Source organism: Tiliqua scincoides, chromosome 1 (assembly GCF_035046505.1).
Source record: "Tiliqua scincoides isolate rTilSci1 chromosome 1, rTilSci1.hap2, whole genome shotgun sequence".
Classification (NCBI taxonomy): domain Eukaryota; kingdom Metazoa; phylum Chordata; class Lepidosauria; order Squamata; family Scincidae; genus Tiliqua; species Tiliqua scincoides.
This window is the reverse complement of record NC_089821.1, coordinates 62,726,308-62,752,406: the sequence shown is the minus strand read 5'-3', so window position 1 is coordinate 62,752,406 and position 26,099 is coordinate 62,726,308. Positions and strand designations below refer to the sequence as shown.

Here is a 26,099-nt window from a genome sequence, read left to right as displayed (position 1 = left end):
CTTCTGACACGCATAGGATTGGGCTATAATTCTCGTGGAGCTCAGTAGGGTTTACTTCTAAGTTGGCACACACAGAATTGCGGTGTGAGGGTTGTAGCTGTCTTATTAATCTTAGCAATCTTGCATCAGTGTTAGCAAATTGGCCCTGTCGGATAAGTGATTTGGGGGGTGTTGCTTCCTTCTTTTACTTTGCCCCAAGAAAGATTCAATTAGGGCAGTTTCCCCCATAGAAAACAATGGGAGTCGGAGCCCCTCCTGCTCTGAAAGCCCCCTAGTGGAGGGAGTTTCCAGTTTGGTGCGTTTTAATGGGACTTCCTGGTTCCTGTGCATCTGGTATGTTCTTAGGTCTGTGACTCTTTCCCGGCAGCCTTGGGCAGAGCACTGGGAGAGTTTGCGAAGGGGCGGAGCTCCCAAAGGATCAGGGTGTTTTTTTGATCTGCTACAGTCTTGGGATCACCCAACCTTGTGATTCCCCAGTGCGCCCTCTGTTCTTTTGCTGGCAGGATTTTTCAGCAAGACAACAAAGCCGCTGTTTGGTCTTGGAAACTGTATCTGAGGACGAGAGAATTGTTGCATTCAGGAAATGAAGTAGGAACCCTGATCGAAAGCCCCCATAAACAGACAGGCTCATGAACTCAAGTGAAGGTAACATTTTTCCTTCCCCTACTAAAATGTGGAAGAGTAATTGTTTGGGTGTTGAGCTAATTCATTAAGGGGAGTGGTACTCCGTGTAACCCCTTCAAGACAAAGGGATTTTACTTTTACTGATCCTGCATATTTTAACTATGGATGCTGGGATCTTTTTAAAAATGTAAACTATAGCATTTCGTTTTACACGTTGAGTTAGACCAGGCTGAGTAGTTAATGGAATGTTGACAATCTCTCTAGCACAGCCATTTTCAACCTTTTTCATCTCACGGCACACTGATAAGGTGCTAAATTATCAAGCAGCAGGTTGGCAACCTTCAGTCTTGAAAGACTATGGTATAAGCCTACAGCACCTGGTACTCCCAGGCAGTCTCCCATCCAAGTACATTGTCAGTTTTTTGAGCATTGACAAGGCACACCATGCTGCTGGTAGGGGGCTCAAATCCCCCAATTGCCCTACTAATGACCCTTCCCAAATTCCCGCGACACACCTGTGGACCATCTGCGGCACACCAGTGTGCCATCACACAGGGTATACTGAGATTTGACACAAAGGGATTTGGACAGCAGTAAGCTGGGATGTAAATTGAATGATTCGTTCAGCTTATGTTTGTAGAAATGATTTGGCTAAACAGACAGAGCTGACTTTAACTTTGCATCCTCATATCAGTTCATGCATGTGCATGAGGATTTGTATATTCTACAGCAGTGTTTCTCAAACTGTGGGTCAGGACCACTAGGTGAGTTGCAAGCCAATTTCTGGTGGATCATGAAGCCATTAAAAATACAGAGCTGAAAATACAGGGTACAGAGCTGGTGGGCTGGGAGGGCTCCCGGTGGGTGCTTTGCCTTGAATAGGTAGGAAGATGGAATGCTGGAAAGGGGGGAAGGCTATGTGGCTGGAGGAAGATCCAAGCCTGTGTTCTGCTTTGACTTCTGAGCTATACAAAATAACAGCATTGTTGTTGGCATCCTTCAGTCTTGGAAGACTATGGTATCGCGCTCTGAATGGTGGTTCTGGAACAGAGTGTCCTCTCCAGTGCGCGAAGCCTGGGTAAAGTAGATATGGAGGATAGACTGTTTCCCATGCAGCAAATACCCCCTCCCCACATCGCTGAATTGGTCCAATGGAAAGGCAGAGGCCAATATGGTTGGTTCCAGTGGCGTCACAGGAGTTGCCAGAATGTGACTCTGTTCAACCATGAACTGCCTCAGGAACTCCAGCTCCAGATTTTGCCTTGAGGTTGACTCCTGAAGCCTTTTCCATAACTGGATCTAGCCACAAGGCAGTGGAGGTTTGGGATCAGAGTTTTCCTTCTCTCAGATGAGCTGCCTTCCCAGGCTAATGAGTCCCATCTACCTGGTGGCTGTTTAGTAGCCTCTTACGACAAGTATAGCCAAACTGAGGGCCTATTCTTATCCCCAGCCCCAGGGGACATATAATAAGCTCTGTGTAATAATAACAGCATAATAAAAACAGTAATAATAACAGCATAATAAAAATAACAGCATAAGCTCTTTGTAATGGGACATTTGGCTGATTGCGGCTTAGGTTTGAAACCTAAACTGATGATGTCACTTCCATGTTAATAATATCACTTCAGATGGGTCCCAACAGATTGTTCTTTTAAAAAGTGGATCCTGGTACTAAAAAGTTTGAGAACCACTGTATAGTGTTGGAATGGTTATGCCAATGTCATTTTGTTTCACTTTGAAACATTTGTTACTCAGTGCAAAAAATACTTTGATATGATTTTTCCTGTATTACATCCTCAGACACCAATGTAGACCTGTGGTTAGGATTGCAGCCAAGAGCAGGACTGGCAAATTCTGTCACACTACCCTTATTTGAAGAGGTATAACTACTCTAAATGCTTTACAACTCAATCCTAAGCATGTTTTTTCAGAAGTCCCATTGTGATTAATGAAGCTTACTCCCAGGTAAACATCCATATGATTGCAGCCCTACTCTTTATATTTCAATCACCATATTTATATCTGGTGATATATTTATATTTATGTAATATATTCAATCACCACCATGTACCGTAAAGGAATTAACCTTCTTCCATAAAGTGTTACAAGTCTCATCAAACCAAATTCTAGAAATCTCATGATATGGGCCCTGATCCAGCAAGCTATTACTTGTCCATAATAACTGGTGGCCCTGGATGAGGATTCACATCTGCTACATGTGCAGAAGACTGCTTATTATTATATTACCTCTGTGTATTAACTCAGTTACCCTTTTCAGACTCTTCCTGCCTCCCCTGTCCCTGTAATTATGATGGCTGGTTCCTTTTTTTTAAAAAAAGAGCTGAATTCCAATGAGATAAAGCATTTTCAGTCAACATTGGCCCAAGAGTTGTCAATACAATTGTCAAGAGTTGTCAATAGATACATAGATTTGGTTGTTATGTCTAATTAAATAATAATGTGCTATAAATAGTCTTCCTTTTCTCTTTATTTAAAACTCATGCTGGGTTGTACTCTTAGAGGCTTGCAAAGAAAGCATGACAAGCAGAATTATTTACACGTAAACATGCATCTAATTACAAATATATCTTAGAGCTGTTTTATGTTCTTTGTGGCAGTTGGTTTAGAGTGATGTTCCCCACAGTGAAGGGCAGATACTTCATGAAATTAGAAGTGGCTCTTCCAACAGCACAACTCATGATATTCTGGGAATGTTATCAGGCTTTTGCCCTTCTGGCTTGCGCATAGACTGCAGACTGCGCATAGGCAGGCCTCATGTTGAGTTTCGACCAGTTATGCAGGCCAGATTGGATAGTGTTTGAATTGTAAGCTGAGCATTCTGGGTGCAGAGCAGGTACGTTAGGAGTGGAAACTTTATCTCCTGTCCCAGCTTGTCTACACAGCCTGCTGACCCCTTTGTCCAACTGGTGCTGTGGCTACTCAAGTACTGTGAAATAGGCCATGATCAGAATTACTGCTAGCTGGAACCAAATATAGCTGGGCCATTTGAACGGCTGCCATCTTTGTTCTTCTCTAGAGACTATGTTGAGAACACAACAGTACATTTAATATACATAGTGTTGCAGAGAAAACTACGCTGGCAAAGGACAAAATGGTGTGTTATCTGTTTCCCTCCTGAACCTGTTTTGTAAACGGGTTATGAGGTTTGAGTTGTGTCACAAATGCGAGTCCATTTGCGTTCACACAGTTAGTTGGTTCCCTGCCCTGCCTTCCTTTCACACCTGAGAGATGCCTACTTTAATCTAGTCAGAATGGCTGTTTGTCTCCAGGAACCTTTTTCTCCCTGTGGGTCCTTGCTGGGGTTCTCTGTGCAGTGACAGCAGTCAGGACAATGGATGGAGGAGGAAGGTTATTTCAGGGAGCTGCAGCAGCAGCAGCAGCATGCAGTTATTTGTTCTGAGGTAATCCTCTGGCTGGGGGAGGGGGAGGCTTGCTAGGTGCCTTACTGGGAGGGCGTTTGTTAAACACTGAAAGGCTCAGAGAGGGAGAGGATTAGTGTGTGAGGGCGAGTGAGCGCCTGGCTGATTTTACTAGGTCATCCATCTGCTCTGTGCGCTGGCGTGAGCGGTCTCACTGGCTTTCCTTCCTCTCTCCCTCAGCTGTGTGACAACGAGGCCCCTGCGCATCTGTAATTCTCCAGCCAGACTGCAAAGCCTCCTGCTGCTCTTTACAGCACTCTAGCCCACCTCCACTCTGTGGAGCAATGGCGCTCCGGACTGTGCTGGAGACGGTGGAAAACGGGGAGCAAGATACCATCCTCAAAGTGCTGCAGATCTACAACCAAGAGGTGAGTGTTTGTGGTGGATTGTTGGCCTGATGTCACTGTAAAGGCTCTGCCTGGTGATCCATGCAGAGCCTTTCATTGCCATTCCTGGTTATGCCACCTTCAATTTCATCTTCCTGTTCATCAGGTCAATAAAATGTTCTCAGCCTCTCTAAGCAAGTTATATCTGGCTTGCAAAGGTTAAGCAGTGCATTTGAGATGGTTTGTTTGTGACTGCTCTCTTCCTTTCTTGGCAACAATTTGAAGCATTGGAGAGATAATGCTGTTTTGGCCAGAGTGAGAAATGTTGGAGGAATAGAGATTAGTGCTGGGGGACAGATTTCAGCCAGCAGACGGGAAAGGAGGTGCTTATGTGGCAAGCTGACGTGTGGTATTACCAACACTCCCAGGAAGAGCAGTCCATGGAGCAGAACTTCTGTATGGTATGCCATTTCAAATTATTAAGATTTCTCTTCACTTGGGTTCTCCACAGATGTGCTATTTGAGGACTAGTTGGATGTGAAGTGAACAAGTGGTCCAAAGCATTAGCCATCACAGCTGTTTCAGAATATTGCAGAAAGGATCCTTCTGTAATTGGCATATCTATCTAATGGCTTGAAATCAGGCTCTAGTGGATATGTGTTTGGGAAATTAATTCACGGACCATTGCATCAGGGATGTGTTTGGCCCCATACACCTACTGATTTCTTCTGTACCACTTCTACAGAGAGGTGTGAAATAAGCAGAGCCGCATGTACTGTATATAGCACGAAATGGTATTTTCTGGTGGTGGAGGGAGCTTCTAAGTGGGTGGATTGCATGGATTTCATACTTGTGTATGAAGCTGTCTTATACTGAGCCATTCCAGTACAATCTATTCTGACTGGAAGAGCTTTCCAGGGCCTCAGGCACTTGCTCAGCCCATGATCATTTAAACCTAGGGATTTTGAGAATGAAATCTGGGACCTTCTGGGTGCAACTTTGTGTTTCTGCTGGGCAGTTGTATTGGACAGTGGCAGATACCAGAGAATCATTAGCAGAGCAAATTGCCTGAATCCATAGAACTCCATTGTACTTCTTATCCTGAAAGTCAGTAAGAGAGTAAGGCCCAAATCCTAACCAATCTTCCACCACTGACATAACTGTCCCAGTGGGGCATGTGCTGCATCCTGCAGTTGGTGCTGAAAAGTTGGTTAGGATTGTACCCTTAGTCCATTATCCACTTGGGAGTTTAGGGAGCCAGTCGGCCCTTTATAAGCAAACAGATCATTACAGTATTTGTATATGTCACCATCATAGTGTGGCAGGGTGATGTCATGCTCAGAATTTTCAAAACTGATTCTTGGCCACCTCTTAGTGTGGCAATAGATTAATATGGGGGATGTTCTACCACAAATGTTATTTGTTATTGTTGAGGAATATAATTTACAGTATTCCAAAGGAGCAAATAGAAGCCTAAAAAGAAAAGGTTACATCCTGTGCTCCAATTCTTAGCTGCCATCACTGAGCAATAGATGAAGATGTGGCAAGGGAAAGGATCTTGTTTGTGTGCCTGTGTGTGATGTTTCAGTGCTTTGTCTGCACAGCAGCTCATAATGACCTGATCAAGTGGATGATGTCAAATGACTGTTTAAGATAATGAAAATTCCCATTTTTGTGTGAGGTGAAATTGAAAAGGATATGACTGGTTTGTCTTTTGAAGAGTTACTCTGTACAGTATATACAAAGGTGTAATTGTGATGTTTATTATGGATAGCATGTCTAGTTTCTGCATAAGTACTGCACAGATACTTAAAATCTCATAAAAAATAAATCATTTTCAGATGCTATATAATTAACTTGTAGTTGTCATTGCCAAAGGCTATCGCTGAGCCAAGTGTAAGTAGCTGGCTTTAGCAACTAAGTAAGCATTTGTATCAATAATGTTTGTAAATAAATTAAACAGTATGAAACAACTTTAAAGATCATTGTGCTTTACCAGGATATGAATGATCTTGGGGGAGGTTTTGTCTCAGTCTTGTGCCAGTAACACACACCCAAAGAGATGCATTGCCCTAGTCCAGGGATATCATGTTGTGGTCTAAGAGACTCAAGAGATCCTCAGAAGCTTTTCAGCAAGAGCAGAAATGACATGGCAGTATATTCTCCTTTTCTGTCCCCCGCCCCCCACATATACAGCCTTTTCTCTCCCCCCATGTACAGCCACAGGACATTGTTGGTGTATTCTAAGAGGTCTTCTTAATTCACACAGGCAGGCCTGGCCAGTGCACTGCATGAGCAGCCTCTAACTTAGATCTTGCCTCAGAATTTTTGACAGTGTCCAAGGAACCCTCAGTAAAGAGGTGGGCATGAAAGGCGTTCCATGACAAAAGATTTTAAAACTATGCTGTAATCAACTGTGGCTACCTGGGCAATAATAGACTGTCCTTTCTTGTTCTGTCCTTCCTTCCCTAAGAAACAATATAGTCTACTTCTTATTTTAGTTATTTATCTGCTTTAGAAAGGGATGTCTTAATAACTAGCTTTAAATTGGTTTTAGTAAAATAACTTATTTTAATCTAGCTGGGCAAGAGTCACTTTTTCAAGTGGTGTGTCTCTTAAATTTAGCAAGGGGAGAGTAACTGTCCCTTTTCATCCCAGCCCAAGATCTTTTCTAGTGTCTGTTTGCTGGTATTCTTCTGCTTCATTTAGATTGTGACCCCTTTTGGGTCAGGGAGTCATTTAGTTATTTGATTTTTTTTTCTGTAAACCACTTTGTGAACATTTTTGTTAAAAAGTGGTATATAAATACTGTTAATAGTAAAATATGGTGGTTGTTGTTGTTGGTGGTTGTTATGTAAATTAAGTCAGTTATGTCAGTAGTTTTTTGCCATATCAAAATAAAAGAAATTTTTGGACCAAGGCTATTAAAATTAGTATTATGACAATAACCTTTGAAATGTGTTCTGTGTCAGTGCTGGAACACCTTTTTTTAATCCAGCATATTTTAAACATACTTTTGCAGATGATAACAGTGGCATATTTTACAATTAGTGAGTGTTGCTACAGGTCAAAGAATTATTGGGTGTCTCCACCCTTGCTGTTTACTCTTGGTCTACTTCTAGAGATGTTGCTGAATATACTCCCTGTATTTCAGGGTTTACTCTGGGGAAGGGCAGAGAATCTCATGAGAATTAAATGTACTCACAAGTTTTACACCCTTGGCTACATGTACTTTGATTGAACAACAATTAAAAAATAGGATTCTTTTTCAGCCAAAGCTTTAGATGTTCTAAACTGTTGAAAAAGGCGGGGGGGGGGGGGGAAGCAAAGCAATCAGTTTTTCCTATGGTAAAACTACTCTCCAGCTAGGCTGCTATCAGCTAACATACTCAGGCGCAGAGTCTGGTTAAGGTTTCAGAAGAAATACTGTACTTTACTCACAGTTTCCAAGATTACATATTTTCTGAGTGGTCAGATGTTCCTACCTGGGGAACAGAGAGAACCCTAGAGCTGTTCTCCTTGTATGGATGTGCAAAGGAGGCAGTCTGCTATTCTCCTGCTTCAATGGTGTGCAGAAAAGAAAAGAAGGAAATAGTGTTAAGGATCAAGGATCAGGTTAAAGGTCTCAGGTGTTTGGACAGTACACTGCCCTCCAGAGTCCCGCAGCCAGCATTGCATCCAGATTCCAACATAGAGCCCTGCAAACAATGTAGAAGTGACACTGCACCAGAGCCAATGTTATGGAAATATTCTTAAATCTGGAATCCAGATACTCATTTTATTTGGTAAGGGAAGGCGATCACCAGTTGGACATGGGTAAATGAGTATGGACAATAGGTGTTACAGGTAATTTGCCCCCATCTGCTTGAAAATCCACGTTATATATGGTTGGATAAATGAAAAGTAAATTTGCGGAGTGATTTTTCTGGACACTGTGATTATAAAATGTTTACACAGTATTGTAATTTTGTGAGGTATTTTCAAAGACTAGTTGCAAAGCAGGCACAGATAGAATTTTGTATCCCACCTTATTTGTTTTCAGTGCATTGTTTGGGGGGGGGGAGGACAGACAGTGAGCTGTTTTGTGCAGAGGAGCACCTTTGAATATAGGAATCCTTGGATGGCAGAAGCTTACTTAGACTAGAGTCTCATGTATACCCCAAGCTATCCTGGCACTTCATTGTGAAGGGAAAGATTGTGCTCACTGGCCTTTTTGGCCCTGGTGATGAGAAACAGGCTTTTGTAGTCGGTCCATGGCACAGCAAGCCTATGACAAGAGAACTGGAGAGTGAGGGGGGGGAATCAGTATTTTAATTGTGAAGAGCTGCTGGATGAGGCTTGTGAAAAAAGGACTAAATTTTAGTACAGGAGCTCAGGCTTATGCATTGCCGACTGTTCTAGAAGCCCTTGTTTGAGTGTGGAGGGGCAGGCTGTGCTTGCTCTATGGAAAGGAAATAGCATTCTTCATGTACTAAGAGGTATTTTTAGAGTATTCCCACTAGAATGAATCATCTGTTTCTGAATCCCAGGGTGGGGGCATTGGGAGTGTGCTTTAGAAACAGTTTGGTGAAAGCGTTTGTATGTTTGGAGCATGTGGCGGTGTTGGGAGTTGTTTGGGAGGCCATTTGAAGAGTGTATGGAGGCAGTAGGGGAAGAATTGATGTTTGGTTCATGAACCAAGAAGTGTAACTTGTAAACCAAGAGTATATTTGTTGATTTTTTTGTTTATGATGAAAAAAGCTGTGTAAAATAGTATTGGACATTGTAATAATGTCAGGAGTACTGGGGATTGGAATATATGAAGAATATAAGCTTCAAATTATAAGGAAAAGGAGGAGAAACAGAGAGATGCTTCTGTGTTGTAGCAGACTATAAGAAACGTTTGTATAGTACCTTAAAAATAGCAATCACACTTTGTCTGCTGAAGACAAGTTGAACTGTTTTTGTCCTCCCAGGATGACAGCTATTGCTGCTGCTGCTGTTGTTTTTTAAATATTTTTTTCAAGCAACTAAAATAGCTGTGAGGTATGCAGAGATAAGATAAATGCAGACCTGTAGTTAAAATGCACCCAGTGTCTGGTTCAGCAGGACTCAGTCTCATCTCAAGTTTATAGGCAAACTGCATACTACCTGCAGAAGAAAAGTAACAGTAGCAAATCATTTTGGGTTTGTGTCAAGGAGAAATCTCAAGGAAGTAGAAGGTCATCTTGAGCAAATGCCCATTTCTCCCAGATTCCTCTTTTAGAGGTGGATTCAATGGTATAACTGCCGCCAGAAGAACTAGATGTTGTAGAAGTCTGGCATTCCATAGTGACTTACCAACCTCTTTTAGAGCTGGAGTGGGACTAGTTTCCTTCAGTAACTCTATCTGGTTAGCTAACCTTGTTGTACATTTAAGCGTGGGCTCACATCAGCCTTATTACAGCATATTCTGGAATAGCTGGCCAGTTTCAAAGTCACCTGCATAGGGTGCATTTCTGTGTTGTCCTAGTTAGTATGGTAGTGGTCTCTTGAGAACATGTGCTCTGGTTGGATCCCTCTTGGCTTCTAAGAGACTTTTTAGGTGCAACTAAGTTTAGGGATTGCAGGTCAAGGCTGCCTTGTTCTTTGCATCATGTCTACTTTAAAATTTCCTCCTAGGTATCTGACTAAATTCCCTTTTGTTGCTACCTGGTGCCTTCTGCTTAGCATTACATGAAACTTGAGATTTCTTCAAAGGGCCCCACTGATGTCCTTACATTAGTGGTTCTCAAACTTTTACACCCACTTTTTAGAATGAGAATCTGTCAGGACCCACCGGAAGTGACATAATCAAGCAGGAAATACTAGGCTGCAATTTAACAATACTAGGCTGCAATCCTACCCACACTTACCCAGGGGTAAGTTCCATTTACTGTCATTGTTAAAAGCATATACATAGTAGCCTTTTAAAAGGACAGATCTGTAACATTTCCCCAAATGTAGTCACCTACCATGCTGGCATCAAGTCTAATTTATTAAAAATAAAATATTGCAATGAATGGGGATCTACCTAAATTGGTTTGTGACCCACCTAATGGGTCCCAACTCACAGTTTGAGAAACACTGCCTTACATCATATACTACCCTAACTACTTCTCTGTATGAAGTGCTTCCCCTTGTCTATTTTAAATATTTTTTTTTCTTTTGACTTACTGTTCACCTGTTTGTGCACCGACTGGTTAGGTGTTCAGAAAAAAATCACTTCATATTCTCGTTATAATTTTGTGTGTGTGTATTTGGGGTGCATTCATTTTCACAGTCTGACCTATGAGGAAAGAACCCCCCCCCCCCATAAAAGGGGGACTAGGTAGGAAAAAAGAGAGGGTGGGATTGAGGTTATAGAGGAACTATGCTGGTGTAGGGGAAGTGGATAGAGTTGAAACTGGAACTTGGGGCCACCTGGTGAAATTGATGAACAGTAGAATCAGGGCTGACAAAAGAGGTACTACTGTTTCATAACAGGTATAATTAGCTTAAGGGATTCACTACCACCAGATAACTCTAAAGGGATTTGACAAATGGAGAGACTGCTCAGCAGCATTTAACTATGACTAACTAGAATCTTCCATCTCAGACTTGGCGAATATCAGTTGCTGTGGTGGGGAATTGTCATGGAATTGGGTCTAATTGGGACCAAGGGCTTCCCACATTATTGTCTGCTTACCAGGGGGTATATCAAGTCAGAGTTAAGGGCCCAGTAGTCAACACAGAACTGGAACGGGACAGGAATGACAGCAGAGGATAGCCATTGCCTTCATCTCCTGCTTGTTGATTTCCTCGAGATCTTTGGTTGGCCTCTGTGGGAAACAGAATGCTGAATTCAATCTTTAGTTTGACCCAGCAGGGCTACTCTTATATTCAGTTTAATTTTTTCCTTTGCATTTCCAGAGATCTCAGTGTTTCACTTTTGAAGATGAGGAACGAGAAGAAAGGAAGGTAAGTCCTTGTTATTGTGTTTACTCAATCAATGGAACAGTTGAGTTTGTGAGGGCTTGGTGGCAGCCACCATAGGGAGACTGATGTCTCCTCACTAGGATGAAACTATGCAGGGGGGTGGTGGTGTTGGAAATGTTGGGTAAGGAATAGAGAAGGTGTTCTATACCTTGGAAGTATCTGGAGTGTGGGCCAATTCACATGGCCATTGGGTGCATGATAGGCACTGGAAATTCCTGCATGTGGTAACTTACCACCCAGACCAGGTGTCCAGTCACCACAATGTACAGGGCAAAGATCCAAAATAGCTTTTGTGGAGGCATGCAAAGAAGCTTGACTGTACATATTGTGCCATCTGCATATAAATGACAGGCTGCTGCACAAAGACTATCTGTACCATATGCTCAATAACATGAACTGGCTCTGTGCCAGAAGTGGTTTCTGTATATGCAGTGCTGTGGTATCCAAATATCAAGGAGCTATTGTATTCAGAACTGGTTCCTGTAGTGAACTTACACCATCAGGCCACTTGTGTTTTTACCCCAGTGTTGCTTTCTGTGATTTGTGTGTCACAGGTATGGTCCTATCTGTTGCTCTAGCAGTGCTGTTACATGGTCACTATGTTAGCAGTTCTTGCAGTATAGACAGGTATAGGGTTGATTATGCAGGTTTGGGGTACGTTGAGCCCATCATTGTGCAGGTGCAAACATGGGCTAATCCTTCTCTGTCACATAGAAGCTTCCTTACTAGACTTGCTCTGCCTCTCAAATGTCTCCTCTACTGCTACAGAAACTGGCTGCTCTTCTTATCAAGTTCTTGGAAAGAGTGCTCCAGCCGTCCTGCCAAGTCACCTGTTTGGAAAGCATACGAATCCTTTCCCGGGACAAAAGCTGCCTTGGCCCTTTCACGACCATGGAAGGCCTGAAAACACTCGCTAAACATGCTGGGATTGATTATGCAGAAGAGCAGATTCTAGAGGTTCCAGACCTGGATGTCATCCTAGAGGCACTCAAGTGTCTGTGCAATATTGTCTTCAGCAGCCCCCGGGCTCAGGAGCTGACCTCTGAAGCCCGGCTTGTGGTGGGCCTCACTGATCGCATCAAACTCTACAACGAGAGGAACCTGCCCCATGATATCAAATTCTTTGACTTGCGTCTTCTTTTCTTGCTAACGGCACTCAGGGTGGACATCCGGCAGCAGCTTGCACAGGAACGCCGGGGTGTTGGTCTGATGACAGATACCCTGGAGCTTACGCTGGGAGTGAAGTGGTTAGATCCTCACGAGGTGGCTGCTGAGGGGAATCCTTCCCTGCCTTTGCCGCGACAGGAAGCAGAGCGTGCCATGGAGATCCTAAAGGTGCTCTTCAATATCACTTTTGATACCAGCAAGAGGGAGGTGGATGAGGTAAGGCACCTAGAATAGGTTTTCAGTATTCTCAGTTTTACTATATGTTTGTTTTTATTGGCTGCCTTTTTTTTCATCCACAATTTCCTGTGGTCAGGAAGACCATGGGGAGGGGGTTCAGTGGGATTGATATTGATACCCTTAATTGTGCACTGGATTGTGGCCTTATAGAAGGGTAGAAAGAGAAGTAGTATCTATTAAACATTCATTTCTAAAATAGTATGATGCCATGCAATTTGCTTCTATTGCCATCAAATATGGTAAAATTAAATATATGTGATCTGATAGAATGTGTGATCTCTGAAACTGAAAGGAGACTAAAATTCCCATTAAAGCCAAGCACGCAGCAATAGTCAAGGCACAACACCTCCTAAGGTCTGTTTACAAACTAGCTAGAGCAGCGGTTCCTAAACTAGTGGGTTGCAACCCACCAAGGGAACCAGAAATGGTCCGTTCTCCTTTAAGCAGAGTGGCCCCAGAATGGGTCCCCAACAGTGTCACAGCGATTGTGGCACTGCAGGGACCCAGGGACATTTTACTATACCTGGGAATGTCCTGAAGTGATCACAACAAAAAGTGAACTCTGTTAGCAAATTGGAGCTCAATGCAGCCACTCAGAGGGTTGCAGAGGGACTGTGAGTCTTCCAAGAGACTTCCAGGACGCAACCAGGTATTGTAAAATGCCCCTGGGTCCCTGTGGCACCACAATCGCTGTGGCTCTGTTGGGGCTGCCACCCTGCTCCCAAGCCACCCCCTTGGAGGAGTTTGGGCCCTGCTGAGCTAGAGGGAATAATGGTGGACATAGTGGCTTAAGCCAAAGGATACTCTGGGTTCTCTTTCACTTTCTGGATTAGAAGTTCATAGTGATGGAGAGTTCAAGAAGTGTCGTGACCTATGGAATGGTATGGGACAAAAGGTAGAGTGAGAATTAGACATCATCATTAGGGAGACATTTCCATTATTTGCATTTCACCTTGTTTTTGTCAAGATAAAGAATGTAGTGTTCTGCCTTGTGCGCATGCATGCCATTCAGATCCAGCAACTAGGCACTCCATGGCTGTTTGGGGGTTTAAAAAGACCACTTCTGGTCCACTCCCTTCTTTAATTTTGCCTGTTAAAGACAGATTTAAAATAACATATTGTTTGGTCTTAAGGGGAGAGGCTGAAAGAAATGCTGGTTAAAACATCCTCGCACCACTGTCCTGTTACTATGCCCACACATTTCTCCACAATATTGGAAACCAGGAACTTTTCAAGTCTATGTAGATGGCATAGTCTGAGTGCAAGCATGTTCATTCACCATCCAGATTCTTGAATCCCTCACATGTTGCTTTCCATTCATCCAGAAGCGTGTTTACCTTGATATAGCACAGCAGGAGTGGTTTTATGCAACCTACAGACCTTGCAAAAATGAGATGTTTCCCTTTCATAACTGAAATTTTTATATGTTTTTGGGGCCAGGAAGATGCTGCTCTGTACCGACGCCTTGGTGCCCTCCTACGTCATTGCCTGATGATTTCAGCAGATGGTGAGGACCGGACAGAAGAATTTCACAGGTAAAGACCATTATCCTGCTGGAAGACTTGGATTCCAATATGTTTCTTAGCATGAAGAGAGAGTGCCACTGCTGAAATGGCCCTAGTGATGGCAAAATATTATTGTATGTGCTGTGCAATTGATGTAGAGTCTTGAGGAAACAAAGTTAAGGTTTTTTTGTTCTTGATTTAATGCCTAAATATTTTTAATTGTCTTAAGTGGTGCTCTAAGGTCCCATCACTGTGCCACAAAAGGACAGTTTCGGATCTTGTTCTCATGTTAGTCAGATCTTTGATAAGTTTGCTTTAAAAAAAAACAAAACCCATTCCATTGATGTAGTTTGCTAACTCTTTGCCTGTTCAGCCACACCGTCAACCTCCTGGGCAATCTGCCTCTCAAGTGTCTGGATGTCCTGCTGGCCCCCAAGGTGCATCCAGGCTCGCTTGAATATATGGGAGTCAACATGGATGCTGTCAATGTTCTGCTGGATTTCCTCGATCATCGTCTTGACAGGGTGGGTGAAAAGGGTGGTTTTCACCATTGCTGATTGCTCCACATCCACTTTTACCTTTAATATCTTCCAATCTTGCTCTAGGAGAGGTCTGGGTGTTTCAACTTTAGAATTCTATGGTAAGCCTAAAGATTCAGTAGCTTACTGCTGTTATACTAGTGATTGGCATGGTAGCAAAGAGACAGCACAAGGCTAAAAGAAGGAATGTGAAGTGTATTTAGGATGAAGATGATTCACTGATTAGATGGAGGTAATTCCATGATCAGATGAGTGATTTGTTTTATTAAAAAGGAATAGCTTCATTAGTGGTCTGGATGCATTTGGTTACTTATAACCAACTAAATGACTAATTGAAGTGTAAAATTCTGGTTAGTTTTTCAGATGAGAACTTAGCCATTGGAATAAGAAGCATTAGTACTGATTAGCTCTGTTTTTCCATCTGCCTTGCTACATAACAGTCTTGCATCATAGCCAAGCTGTCTTGTCCGTCCATCCCCCCCCCCCAGAGCTATGTATATTCCTAGCTTTTTGAATCATAGGGAGCGCTAACTGAGTCCCAGTGTGGATATTAACAAGAAGAGTGGCTCACAGTTTATCGCCTGGGAGATGACAGGCAGATTTCTCTCAAAGCTGATTCATATATTATATAGTATTGTGGATTCTCACATCACAGTCCAGAAGACCTCTGGGTTTTGTGGATCCTGCCACAGGTGAGATGCAGGAGCCCCACTTCACTCTTTACCACCTAACTGAGTAAAATAGTAATGCAAGGAAAGCAGAACTTGCATCTTGAGATTACTTGAGCTGGCTCTCAGTGTCACTCACTGCTACTCAGTGCTTGCGCTCAGATGACAGAGTATGACTTCCTATATTGCACAGGAAACTATACCAGAAACATAGGTCTGTCACCTCAAATAGCAACTTGTAATGTGTGGTACAATTTATACCTTGTATCCTGCTGAGTATTACCTGCCCCTTGCCCCATACCATTAGTTGATGCTGGTGGGGAAAAGGAAATATCCAGCATAGCGGGATCAGGGAACAAGGTATGTTACTTATTTTTGGAGGGAGAGAAGAGAACTTTACATGGGGCTGCCATTTTTGGCAGGAGCCCTGTGATTTTAATAACATGTAATTACGCCCTTGGAAAGAGATGAGGCCTATGCTTTGTGTTTTCTGCAGGGCAGGGTGGACTTGATGCCACTTACCTACACTGTTGCTACACTGTTACCTACACTGGTGCACTGTTGTTACCTACACTGTTGCAGAGAACTGGAATTGGCCTTGGAACTGGAATTGGCCATACAATGGCAATACAGGCCATACAATGGGCAGGAGGTCTGGTCTAGAGGGTAGAGCCTCCGTCTGCCTGAAGATAACATCCACAAGGTTGCCAGTTCGAGGCCACCGGCACCGTGCGACCTTGGAGCAGCTGACAAGCTGAAGCCGAGCAATTCCATCTGCTCTGAGCGTGGGAGGATGGAGGCCAGAATATGAAGCCAGATAGGAATGAAACACCTTGAATGTAGTCGTTCTTGAAAGAAAGAACCTTCTTTCAAATTGTAAAAATCCCTATTTAATAGGGATTTAATAAAGCCTGCCTATGTAAACTACCTTGAATAAAGTCTTGAATAAAGACCAAGAAAGGCGGTATATAAATACCTGTTATTATATATACAATGTGAGTGTGATTATGACCTGTTTCTTATGATCTCTTTCACAGGGTCACAAGCTTAAGGAAAGTCTGACTCCTGTGCTGAACTTGCTGACTGAGAGTGCCCGAGCCCATCGGCAGACAAGAAAATTCCTTAAAGCTAAGGTACTGTCTGGTTTAGGTTTAGGTTGAATCCTGAAAATTACAAACCCGCCCAAAAATCAGATTTCACCTGTGCTTGCAGTCTTGTCTCCTGGAAATTGTGGGATATTGGTTGCTGCATAAATGTTTCCCATGTACTGGGGCAAAGCACCCTTATCATCTCTCCTCTTCGTTAACATTGTGCAAAAGTGTTGTTGAGAGTGTGGAAATTATTTTGCCTTTTGTCCAGAGGCAGACATCTTGCCTCTCTTTCTCTCTGTGCCCCCTCATTTTCCAGATAATTTTCTAGACATCACACTCTATCTCCTTGCAACTTGTGATGGGGGTGGGCTGGGAGTTCTCAAGGGGTATAGCAAGAGGCTGGAGACTGAAACATGCATGGCTGGTTGGGTTTGTCTGAGTTCCAATGTGATTTGAGTCACAGTTGTGACAAATTATGTCAAGAATCGCACACATTTTTCCTTATTTGTTACTTTCTGAAGTGTTTGTTGCAGACTGCTGTGTCAGTTCAGTAGCATATTCTCTATTGTTTTACAGTTGTTAACTTATTGCTCCTTAGCATTTTGCAGTCTGACTGGTGTTGTGAACTGCTCTGTAATGGAGACTAGACTGAACCAGATGGCATTCAGCAACATGGAAGCTGTACACTTGGGCACAGCACAGAGGCTGGGTATCATATCCAGGGCAACTGTGGCTTGGGCGGCACCGCCAACTTACTGTTTTGTATCACATTAATGCTCCCAAAGAACCAAGCCTGTTGTAATGACCCAAGAATTGAGTGACAGCCAATTCACACAGTCATTTACTGTGTCAGGTTTGGCATGTCTGGGTTGCTCTGGATTCAGGGAAGCAGTCACTTTAATGACTTCATTATGTGTTCATCTAACACTGCAACTATTGTTGACTTCTCCACTGCCAGCCCATTTTTTTAAAGTTTGCAGTAGCACAGCAGCTCCTTGTTTAGCTCTGTATTACAGATACGGTGAAGTTTTCCAGTTATCCAGAAGTCCAAAGGCCTGTCTATGTGATTGCACAAAAAATGGGCATTTGTCTGTTTGCAATTTAGCATTTTCTCTCAAGGTTGCACTTCTGGTTATGGAGATGCTGCATTTTCCCAGTCCTCAAAGTTGTATGCTATAATTGGGGGGATTTATTTCTTCCCCCTCCCCACCTACAGCTTTTATGGTGGTTGGAATTGAAACATGGAATGTAGCTGTGGGAGTGCCATGACCACCTATTAGGTATTTTAATGACGTATTGAGTAATTACTCTCTCCATGTGCTCATATCATTTGAGACCCTATTTTATGTTTACCTAACATTCTTGGAAGGCTGCACACTCCCTTGATGTACAGTTCCAGCACAGATGTTGCATATTATATAAGAACTGGCAACCACCAAGTCAATTTCTGTCAGTGATATTTGGTTGAGAAATGTTGGTGTAGTATTTGTTGGGTCTCCAGGAAAGCCCACTTAATATGAAGACCTTTTAACATGACCCTTCTCTTTCTGTGGACTTACAGGTACTCCCTCCACTACGTGATGTGAAAAACAGACCAGAGGTGGGGAATTCACTGAGGAATAAGCTTGTGCGCCTCATGACTCATATTGACACGGATGTGAAGCACTGTGCTGCAGAGTTTCTCTTTGTTCTCTGCAAGGAGAGTGGTGAGTGTCCCATCATCTTTCTTGGCCATCTGATACAGGTTGTCTTGTTGGGTGTTTGAAAAAGCTGATTTTTCCAGAGTGATAATCACTATGAGTTCTTAGTGTCGGGATCTGAGCTCTTCTGATAGTACAGCTGTGGTGAATAGGGGCAAGTTAAACTCTCCTAGGCCAAACTCCTATGCCTGGGTAAGTAGTGAATGGCGCAAGTGTAAACAAAGCATGGGAAACACGCATTGGGAAAATTCGTGGAAAAGATAAAATCCAGATAAAGAAAGGAGGGAAATAGAAACTCAGGCATTGCCCACCCCTCATACTTGTAATTAGTTTAACTCAGGGACCTCCCTTCACCGCTGTTGCTGCTCATTTTCCTTAAAGTTTGTGACAGTGAGGAGTGGGAGGAGGGTCTGTTTCCCTCTTAAAGTATGCATCAGCTTCGAGATATTTACACGACCATTCCCATGTGGCATTTTGCACACATCTTTTAGTGTGGATTTAATATTTGCTTAAGAAGCAGTAACTTGAGAAATGCCCTGAAGAGGCAGAGAAGAATTAACATAGCAATGTTTTCCTATGTAACTACTATTTCATGATTTGGTTTCTATAAACACCATCGTCATTGATGGATGAAGTAAAGAGACAGGTAGTTAAAATTGGCTATAACGTGACTTACTGTCCCGAGTGGTTTGCAAGAAACTGCTTTCTTGAACAGTTAAATAAGAGGCCATCCTGCTACCATTTGAATTCAACTGTTTTATTCACTGGTTTCTGTAGGGTGGATTAATATTATGCTATAGGAGAAAGTGATTCTCTTCATCTTCATTTGTCCTAACAGTGTCACGATTTGTGAAGTATACAGGATATGGGAATGCTGCTGGGCTCCTGGCAGCACGAGGCCTCATGGCTGGAGGTCGGACGGAAGGAGAATACTCTGAGGATGAAGACACTGATACAGAGGAGTATAAGGAAGCAAAACCCAAGTATGGACCCATTTGTATGCATCACTTTTCCAAGTGTTACCTTTTCATTCACTCGTCTTGGCACAAGTTCCTTTCTCTGTTCTCTTCCCATACCTTCTGTGTGTCTTCACTCATCCTATTTACTTATTTTTCTCCTCTCTGGCCAGCTTCCTGGCACAATGTTTATGTATCTTAAAGCTTTGGTTACCTGTTTTCTTTTGTTTTCTTTTTTTTTGTCTCACACATTGCCTACAAGGTACTATTGCAATTGGGTACTTTGTTTCAGTCCAGACCAGCAGTTTTTCCTGTTAACTACTACAGAAAATTGCACAACGATGTGGTACAGTGTCCCATAAGTTATCACTGTTAGGACTTGACTGATGGGGATAATTTATTACACGTATTTATACTACTGTTTGTATGATGTTATCGTTGGTCTGGACAGCATCTCCCTTCCTGTCTCTTGTCCGTCCCACTTGCCCCCCTCCTACTGATCAGAGGGTTGCTCCCATGCACTCTCTTAAAAATATGTTTAATAGAGAAATTTAATCATTCATCCATAGTTAATTTGTGGATTTCTTAGGATAATTACTTCTAGAAGTAGCCTTATCTGAGACGGGATGGCAATGGCCAGATTAGGCTGCCTCTACTAGGTCACTTCTTCTCGCATCTCTTCCCCCCCCCCATTTTCTGTATGCATATGACATTCTACTTGTGTGTGTGTGTGTGTGTGTGTGTGTGTGTGTGTGTGTACGGACAGTTGCATTTATTAACCCATTTTTGCCTAGCCCACAGTTTTACACATTTGGTCCCTGTTGCATATATGCAGTGTTGGGCAGAAATGGCTTAAAGGTGGGAAAGCTTGCAGTTCTAAGAGAAAGACCTTTAGGAAAGATGTGATTATCAGTGGGAACTAGTGGGCAGAGAACAAATTGAACTAGAATGTGACAAGAGTGTTCTGGACAAATTAGGAAACATAAAACAACTCTTTTTGTGTGTGTGGTGTTTTAGTGCTTTTAAAGTTAAAGGGGGGGGTTGTTTGTGATACCCAAGTGAATAAACAGCACTGGGCTTCTAATCTAACTTTTTTTTTCTCCCCTCACCTCACTTAAATTCAGGAAAATTGTACCTACCTTTACATAGGTAGGAGGATCACCATTTGTCCTTCTCAGATCTCTGGGCCATTTTCAACTTTTCAGGTGTGAAAACCTTGTAGCTTCAGCACAATGATCAAGAGAGCATACAATTTGAAGAATGTTGGCTATGTCCTTGGTGATGCCACAGTCAGAATTGTGGTTAAGATCTCTGCCTCCTTTTAACCAAACATGGTTTTGACTTCATCTCTTTCTGGTTTTTGGGGGGGCTTATTCTTTTAGCATTAACCCTATAACTGGTCGTGTGGAGGAAAAACTTCCCAATCCAATGGAGGGGATGACAGATGAGCAGAAGGAGCTAGAAGCAATGAAACTAGTGAACATGTTTGACAAACTATCCAGGTACCACAAGAGTGTTTATCTGAAAATGGGTTGATGATTTGAGGAGTATGCTAAAATGGTTAAGATCAAAGGGTCTGGAATGTCTGACTCAGTGTGGATTTGGACAACTAGATTTTGCCCCATGAGCCATTACTTCTGTACCGATTGAATGGGAATACAGAGGAAGTGGGATTGTAAAGGAAGTGAGTCAGTTCATCCTGTACAGAGGCTGCCTCCTCTAGCCCATTTGGCTAAGGAGCACACACCAGAACTCTCCTGCATGCACACCAGCCCAGTGCCCTCCACCTCCTGGCCCTTCTCCTTACCTAGAGATCTGCAGCATGGTGGAAAAATATGCTTGAACACCCCCCCCCAAGGGAATATTGCCTCAATGGTTGCTTACCTGCCACCACTCTCTCAATAACAACCAGGGATCCCTTCTTGAGAGAACCAGAAAGGATCCTATCAGCCCCATTTAAGCAGCTGAGAGGGTGGACAGGAGTTATGCAATACAACCACACCCCTTTCCTTCCTCAGCACTTCTCAGACTGGTAGACTAACCTGTTTACTGAATTTAGTTGAGCAGTATTTTCCCAAATTCAAATAACTACAAAGCTTAAAAAAAATCTTTATTGTTTAAAAAGATAGAGTTAAAAGGTTACTAAGTAAGGTGTACAGTACACAAGATATCCTTAGATCAGTGGTTCCCAAACCAAAACCTGAGGATACATCCACATATAGTGTGGATTAGAAATGTTTTTTTTTAAAAAGAAGATTAAACCAGAAATTCCTAAAATTCTCAGAGAGAATGGGAAAGAGTCCAAGAACAGTGTTGTGGGTGTTGGCGTAATCTTTGCTGGAAAATGATCACCTTGGATGCAGTGGGAAAAGAGGAAGGTGGTAGAACTAGGTTTTGATGGCTCAAGTAAATACTTCAGGGTTTTTCTTTAAGCTTTGATGACTGTTGGGCTGAGAGAGCAGGATAGGAACATAAGAGATGAAACCCAAGGAACTTGAGGCCTTGGATTGTGTTCTATGCTGGTTTGCGTTCCTTGTTATCCACTCCCCATGAAGTTAAATGCTGCCATTTCCACCAAGTTCATTCTGCAGGCTTGGTAGTGATGCCGTGGATGATTACCAGTAGGAAGTACTATTTCAGGGACAGATGGCAGCTGATGCCACCAATTGTCCTGCCCAGCTGGAGTGCACTCAAGAGTAGTTGTTCATACATCATTTATGTATGAGCATGTGCAGGGACAATTGGATCTACCTGAAGAGTTCAAAAGACACCTTAGTGGGCAAGAAAAAAGAGCAGCAGACGGCCTACTTACTGCAGATAATTCCATTTCCATAGTCAAAAGAAATGCTAACCTTGCAGTACCAGTGTTTCCACTGGAAGTGTCACTTGCCCTTTCTACTGATTGCCTTCTCAGAAGATTCCAGCAGCACTTGCAAATGAGACTAATGTGAAAAGAGCAACCACTTTCTGAGCTTCCACAGGACTAATTCTAATTAATTAGTTAATGGCACAATTAGAAGTGCTGGTTGTTCCCTATTGAAATGGTAACTAGGTTGGGACCAGGGTATCTGAAATATTACCCACATGAATTTGCCCATCTGTTGAGATCTTTCAATGAGGCTCTCTTATGACTACAAATGCTTGTCTGGTCAGGATAACATTCTCAGTAGGGGACCCTGTGTTGTGGAACTCGCAGCCTCTGGAGGTACACTTGATGCCCTTTCTCCAAATTTTTCACCACTTGCTGAAGGTGTGTCTCTTTCACCAAGCTTTTCAGTGACTTTCTTAGTTTTCTTTTGAAGTTGGTTTTCTCTTTGGTGTGATTTTTTTTTTTGTATTGGTCATCTTTATTATGGTACTTGTTTTTGTTGTTGGCCACTCTGGGTCTATGAGGTCAGGATACAATTATTTAAAATAAATAATTCTGGCATTTTTCTGCTCTGCTGGTGCAGTAGAACTATGATTCTCCTGAAATCGCACCTTTTTAAAAACATGGTGTCTGTCAGAAAGCCAATGCTTAGTATCTGGTGCATGGCAAGGGTGCCCCTTTCACGGTTATACAGCCAGAAAAGAGTTGTATCCCACAGAAAAATAAAAACAAAACCAACAGATACAAGCTATGTTTCTTGATGGTCAGTTTCCAGATTTCCTGAAGCTGTTCGTTTGGAGAGAAATGACTGTATACATAGAATTCAATCAGATTGTTATGATGTTGAGTAATTTTCCCCAGAGAACAATTTTGAACTATATTGAGAAATTTCTCAGCATAACGATAATGAACTTGTTTTGCATCCACTTATTTACCTTCCTTTTCACTGGAGAATATTCACCTTGCTGAGGCTCAGTAAACACATCTTCACCAGGACCTCTTGGTGGATTAATAGGGTGCTAGGAGAAGAGAGAAAAGCTACAGATAAGCCCTTTCCATAAACTTTAAAGGATACCCATCGCTAGAGCCCACAATTTGACAGGAAAAGGGTCCCTGATTCAATCCTGCCGTCTCTAGTAAAAATGTGAGGTGCCTGGCCTGGGAAGACATCTACCTAAAACTGGGGTACTGCAGACCATTGGTCAAATTTTGGATGCTGCATATATAAAATGATGAGCAATTGAGTCTCCCATTGGCTGTGCTGAGTCTTAAGCCTCAAATCTTTTCCAGGGTTGCTAGTGCAGACATTAGGAGGCAAAAGACAGTCTTTGTTGCTCAGGTGTGAATGCTCTGGATGTAGGAATTTTATACCCTCCCATCTGGGAAAAGCAGATTACAGTACAGATCTCAAAGTGGCTATACGTTTTGCCACCCAATGGTGGTTTCGACAGGAGGGTTTCCTGTTGGGGGGTCCGCTCTTGTAATAACTCTGGTTTCTGTCCTTCTTTTCATTGCAGGCAGCAAGTCATTCAACCAATGGGAATGGATCCAGATGGCAATTTAACCTCTCTCAATTTAACCTCTCTGGATGATGCTGTTCATCAGATAGCTGAGGAGAGGTTGTCATCTGACTCTGACTTGGAATTGGACTGAGCCAAGCTCTCCTGTTCCTTAAACCTATGGACCCTCTGCTCTCCCTCCATAACAGGTGCTGTATCAAGAGATTAGTCCCAAGAAAGGACTTTCCATGGGCAGGATCCCCACTGCCCAGACTGGTATAACATCTGCCTTTTCTCTAACCCTATAGCCACTCCGTCCCCAGTGAGCTTTCTTTACAGTTTGGCTCTGCCTTGATTTCCCCTCAGTGTCCATGAGAGTCTGTCACTGACTCATTTCCAGGATTTTCCAGCACAAATTTTATATAGACTGGGAGATGGAGGGGAGGTCATCGCATTGCATCAGGAGGGCTTAGTAGCACATGGAGGACTGTGCACTTGTGTGGAAAGAAAGTGTGGTGTACACGTGTCCGTTTTCAGAAGGGGGTTGTCATGATGGTGGTGGATGTGTAGAAATTGTGCCAAGCACATATTGTAGCAAGCACACAGTATGCTGTTGCCTAAGAACTACTCTAAGCAAATGTGTACGTATGCTTACAAAGTTATGACTGGGACATACTATAGGTATGTATGAACAAAGTCGAGACTGCATTTTTGACATGTGATGTGTAAAAATTATGTACAGCTGGAGATGTAGGCTACATATGGGCAGTTTGGAATATCTGTAATGTGTTAGACACATATTGGAAAGCATATATATCTGGGTTGTGGAGGAACATTAGGGGCTCTGACATCCATTGCTCACAGCGGCATTCACATGGATAATTTGCAGGCAGAAGGATTCTGATCCCTACATAATCTATGACACTGCTATATTCCTCTTTCCATCATATTTAGTTTTCTGAATTAACCCCACTGTTTGTGGTCTTCAAACAAAAAGCAGTAACCAATTGCTTAACTGCACTGTAAACCATCTGCTTCAGTTCCCATATTTCCATAGCACTGCATTCATAGAGTGCTGTTGGATACCTTCATCATTGTTGGATTTTAGATGTTTCTGTTTAAAGAAGTGCTCCCATCTTACAGCTTCTTTCCACTGTACCAACCATTTCTGAACTTAGCACAAATATAAGCAAAAGATTTTCACTAGAATAAACGAACTTCAGATAAGTGTGTGTGTGTATCTGAATTTTTGGGTTATTGTGTCTCAGTGACTGGAAACAAATGGATGTTTTTAGGAGACAGAAGATGTAGAAAAGCCAAACCAGGGTGTCTCTAGACACAGCAGTGTTCTCTAGCATGGTGCTATGGGGGTGAGATCTGGTTTAAACTGTTTCTGTACGTGCAACAAACTGAAACTCATTGAAGGGATTTATAGTTTATTTGGATTAATCTGTGGTTATCACATGTGCAGATAATTCTGTCTAGTGTGTGGGAATGGATGATGTCCCAGCCAGTTCTATGGTTCTAATAACACTACACAAAAAAATGTTGGCAACTTTGGATTGTTTACATAACTTTGAGCAGCATTATTATGGCTGTTATTCTACACTCCATCCTTGTTCACCATAGTTCATACTCTTAGGGTGCAATCCTAACCAACTTTCCAGCACTGGCATAGCTGTGCTAGTGGGGCATGTGCTGCATCCTGCAGTTGGGGGGCCTCCTCAAGGTAAGGCAATGTTTGTTTCCTTATCTCGGAGTTGCATTGCCCTTATGTCAGTGGTGGAAAGTTGGTTAGGATTGCGGCCTAATTTGCAGTAGTACTCATGTAACTTTCAAACACATTTTGTTTTCCTTATGTCTTCTGTTTTGAAACTGGTAATGCAATGGGTGAGATCCTTTGTGTAGAAGGATATTCATAGCAGTGCATATGTTGGTATTTGTCTTCTACCAGAATTGGTAGAAAAAAAATACAGAATTGTTCCTAAAGTTTCATACTCTAAATTTCTAGACACAGACAGATTCTTTCTTTCTTTCTTTCTTTCTTTCTTTCAACTCGACTCCAGCTCACTTTCTAGTTACCTGGCATTTACAAAGGACAATTGGTAGCAATCACTGTCTCAAATAGTTCAGGAGCACAATTCAGCTGATACAGCTGAATTATACAGTGATGCACACCTCAGTGATTTTTAGCTCAGTGTTTCAGTTCCGACACCCTCTCCTGAATGGCTGTTTGTTCCCATATGAGCAACTTAGCTCCTCCACTTTCCAGTTGGCCATTTGGGAGGGAATTAAATTGCCCTCCCTGCACTTTTTCTAAACTTTTGGTGGGAAAGCTGGAGTTTGTGTCTTTGCAAACACAGAAAAGGAAACAGTTTTGCTCATGTCAAAAGTATACAACAAAAAATGCCCACTTCTGCTCTTTGTTACGTTGGTGATGCAAATATTGCCTCATTTGAATAGCTTACTATTAAATTCAAGAGCTTCCCAATCCAATATTTGA

At 42.6% G+C, this 26,099-nt stretch overlaps 1 protein-coding gene across 3 annotated transcripts; it reads left to right on the top strand.

The window, feature by feature from the left end:
- Positions 1 to 416: 416 nt before the first annotated feature.
- Positions 417 to 24,823, top strand: RIC8A (RIC8 guanine nucleotide exchange factor A). 3 transcript variants are annotated; one of them, XM_066611196.1, is made up of 11 exons: positions 417 to 645; positions 4,245 to 4,432; positions 11,300 to 11,347; positions 12,134 to 12,748; positions 14,210 to 14,304; positions 14,648 to 14,798; positions 16,519 to 16,614; positions 18,134 to 18,278; positions 19,111 to 19,255; positions 20,611 to 20,730; positions 23,615 to 24,823. In XM_066611196.1, exons 2-11 carry the CDS (start codon positions 4,349 to 4,351, stop codon positions 23,748 to 23,750), a joined length of 1,635 nt encoding a protein of 544 aa, XP_066467293.1. In that variant the 5' UTR covers positions 417 to 645; positions 4,245 to 4,348; the 3' UTR covers positions 23,751 to 24,823. The 3 variants fall into 3 exon arrangements, with proteins under 3 accessions (XP_066467293.1, XP_066467294.1, XP_066467295.1); XM_066611197.1 differs by lacking the exon at positions 417 to 645 and adding an exon at positions 2,434 to 2,504; XM_066611198.1 differs by lacking the exons at positions 417 to 645; positions 4,245 to 4,432 and adding an exon at positions 4,769 to 4,851.
- The last annotated feature ends 1,276 nt before the right edge of the window (positions 24,824 to 26,099 follow it).

Bases quoted from the DNA above. Each gene is read 5' to 3' on its own strand.
- RIC8A (XM_066611196.1), top strand. From the start codon at position 4,349: ATGGCGCTCCGGACTGTGCTGGAGACGGTGGAAAACGGGGAGCAAGAT. The intron at 4,433-11,299 runs GTGAGTGTTTGT...TTGCATTTCCAG, and splicing joins TGCAGATCTACAACCAAGAG to AGATCTCAGTGTTTCACTTT. The intron at 16,615-18,133 runs GTACTGTCTGGT...GTGGACTTACAG, and splicing joins GAAAATTCCTTAAAGCTAAG to GTACTCCCTCCACTACGTGA.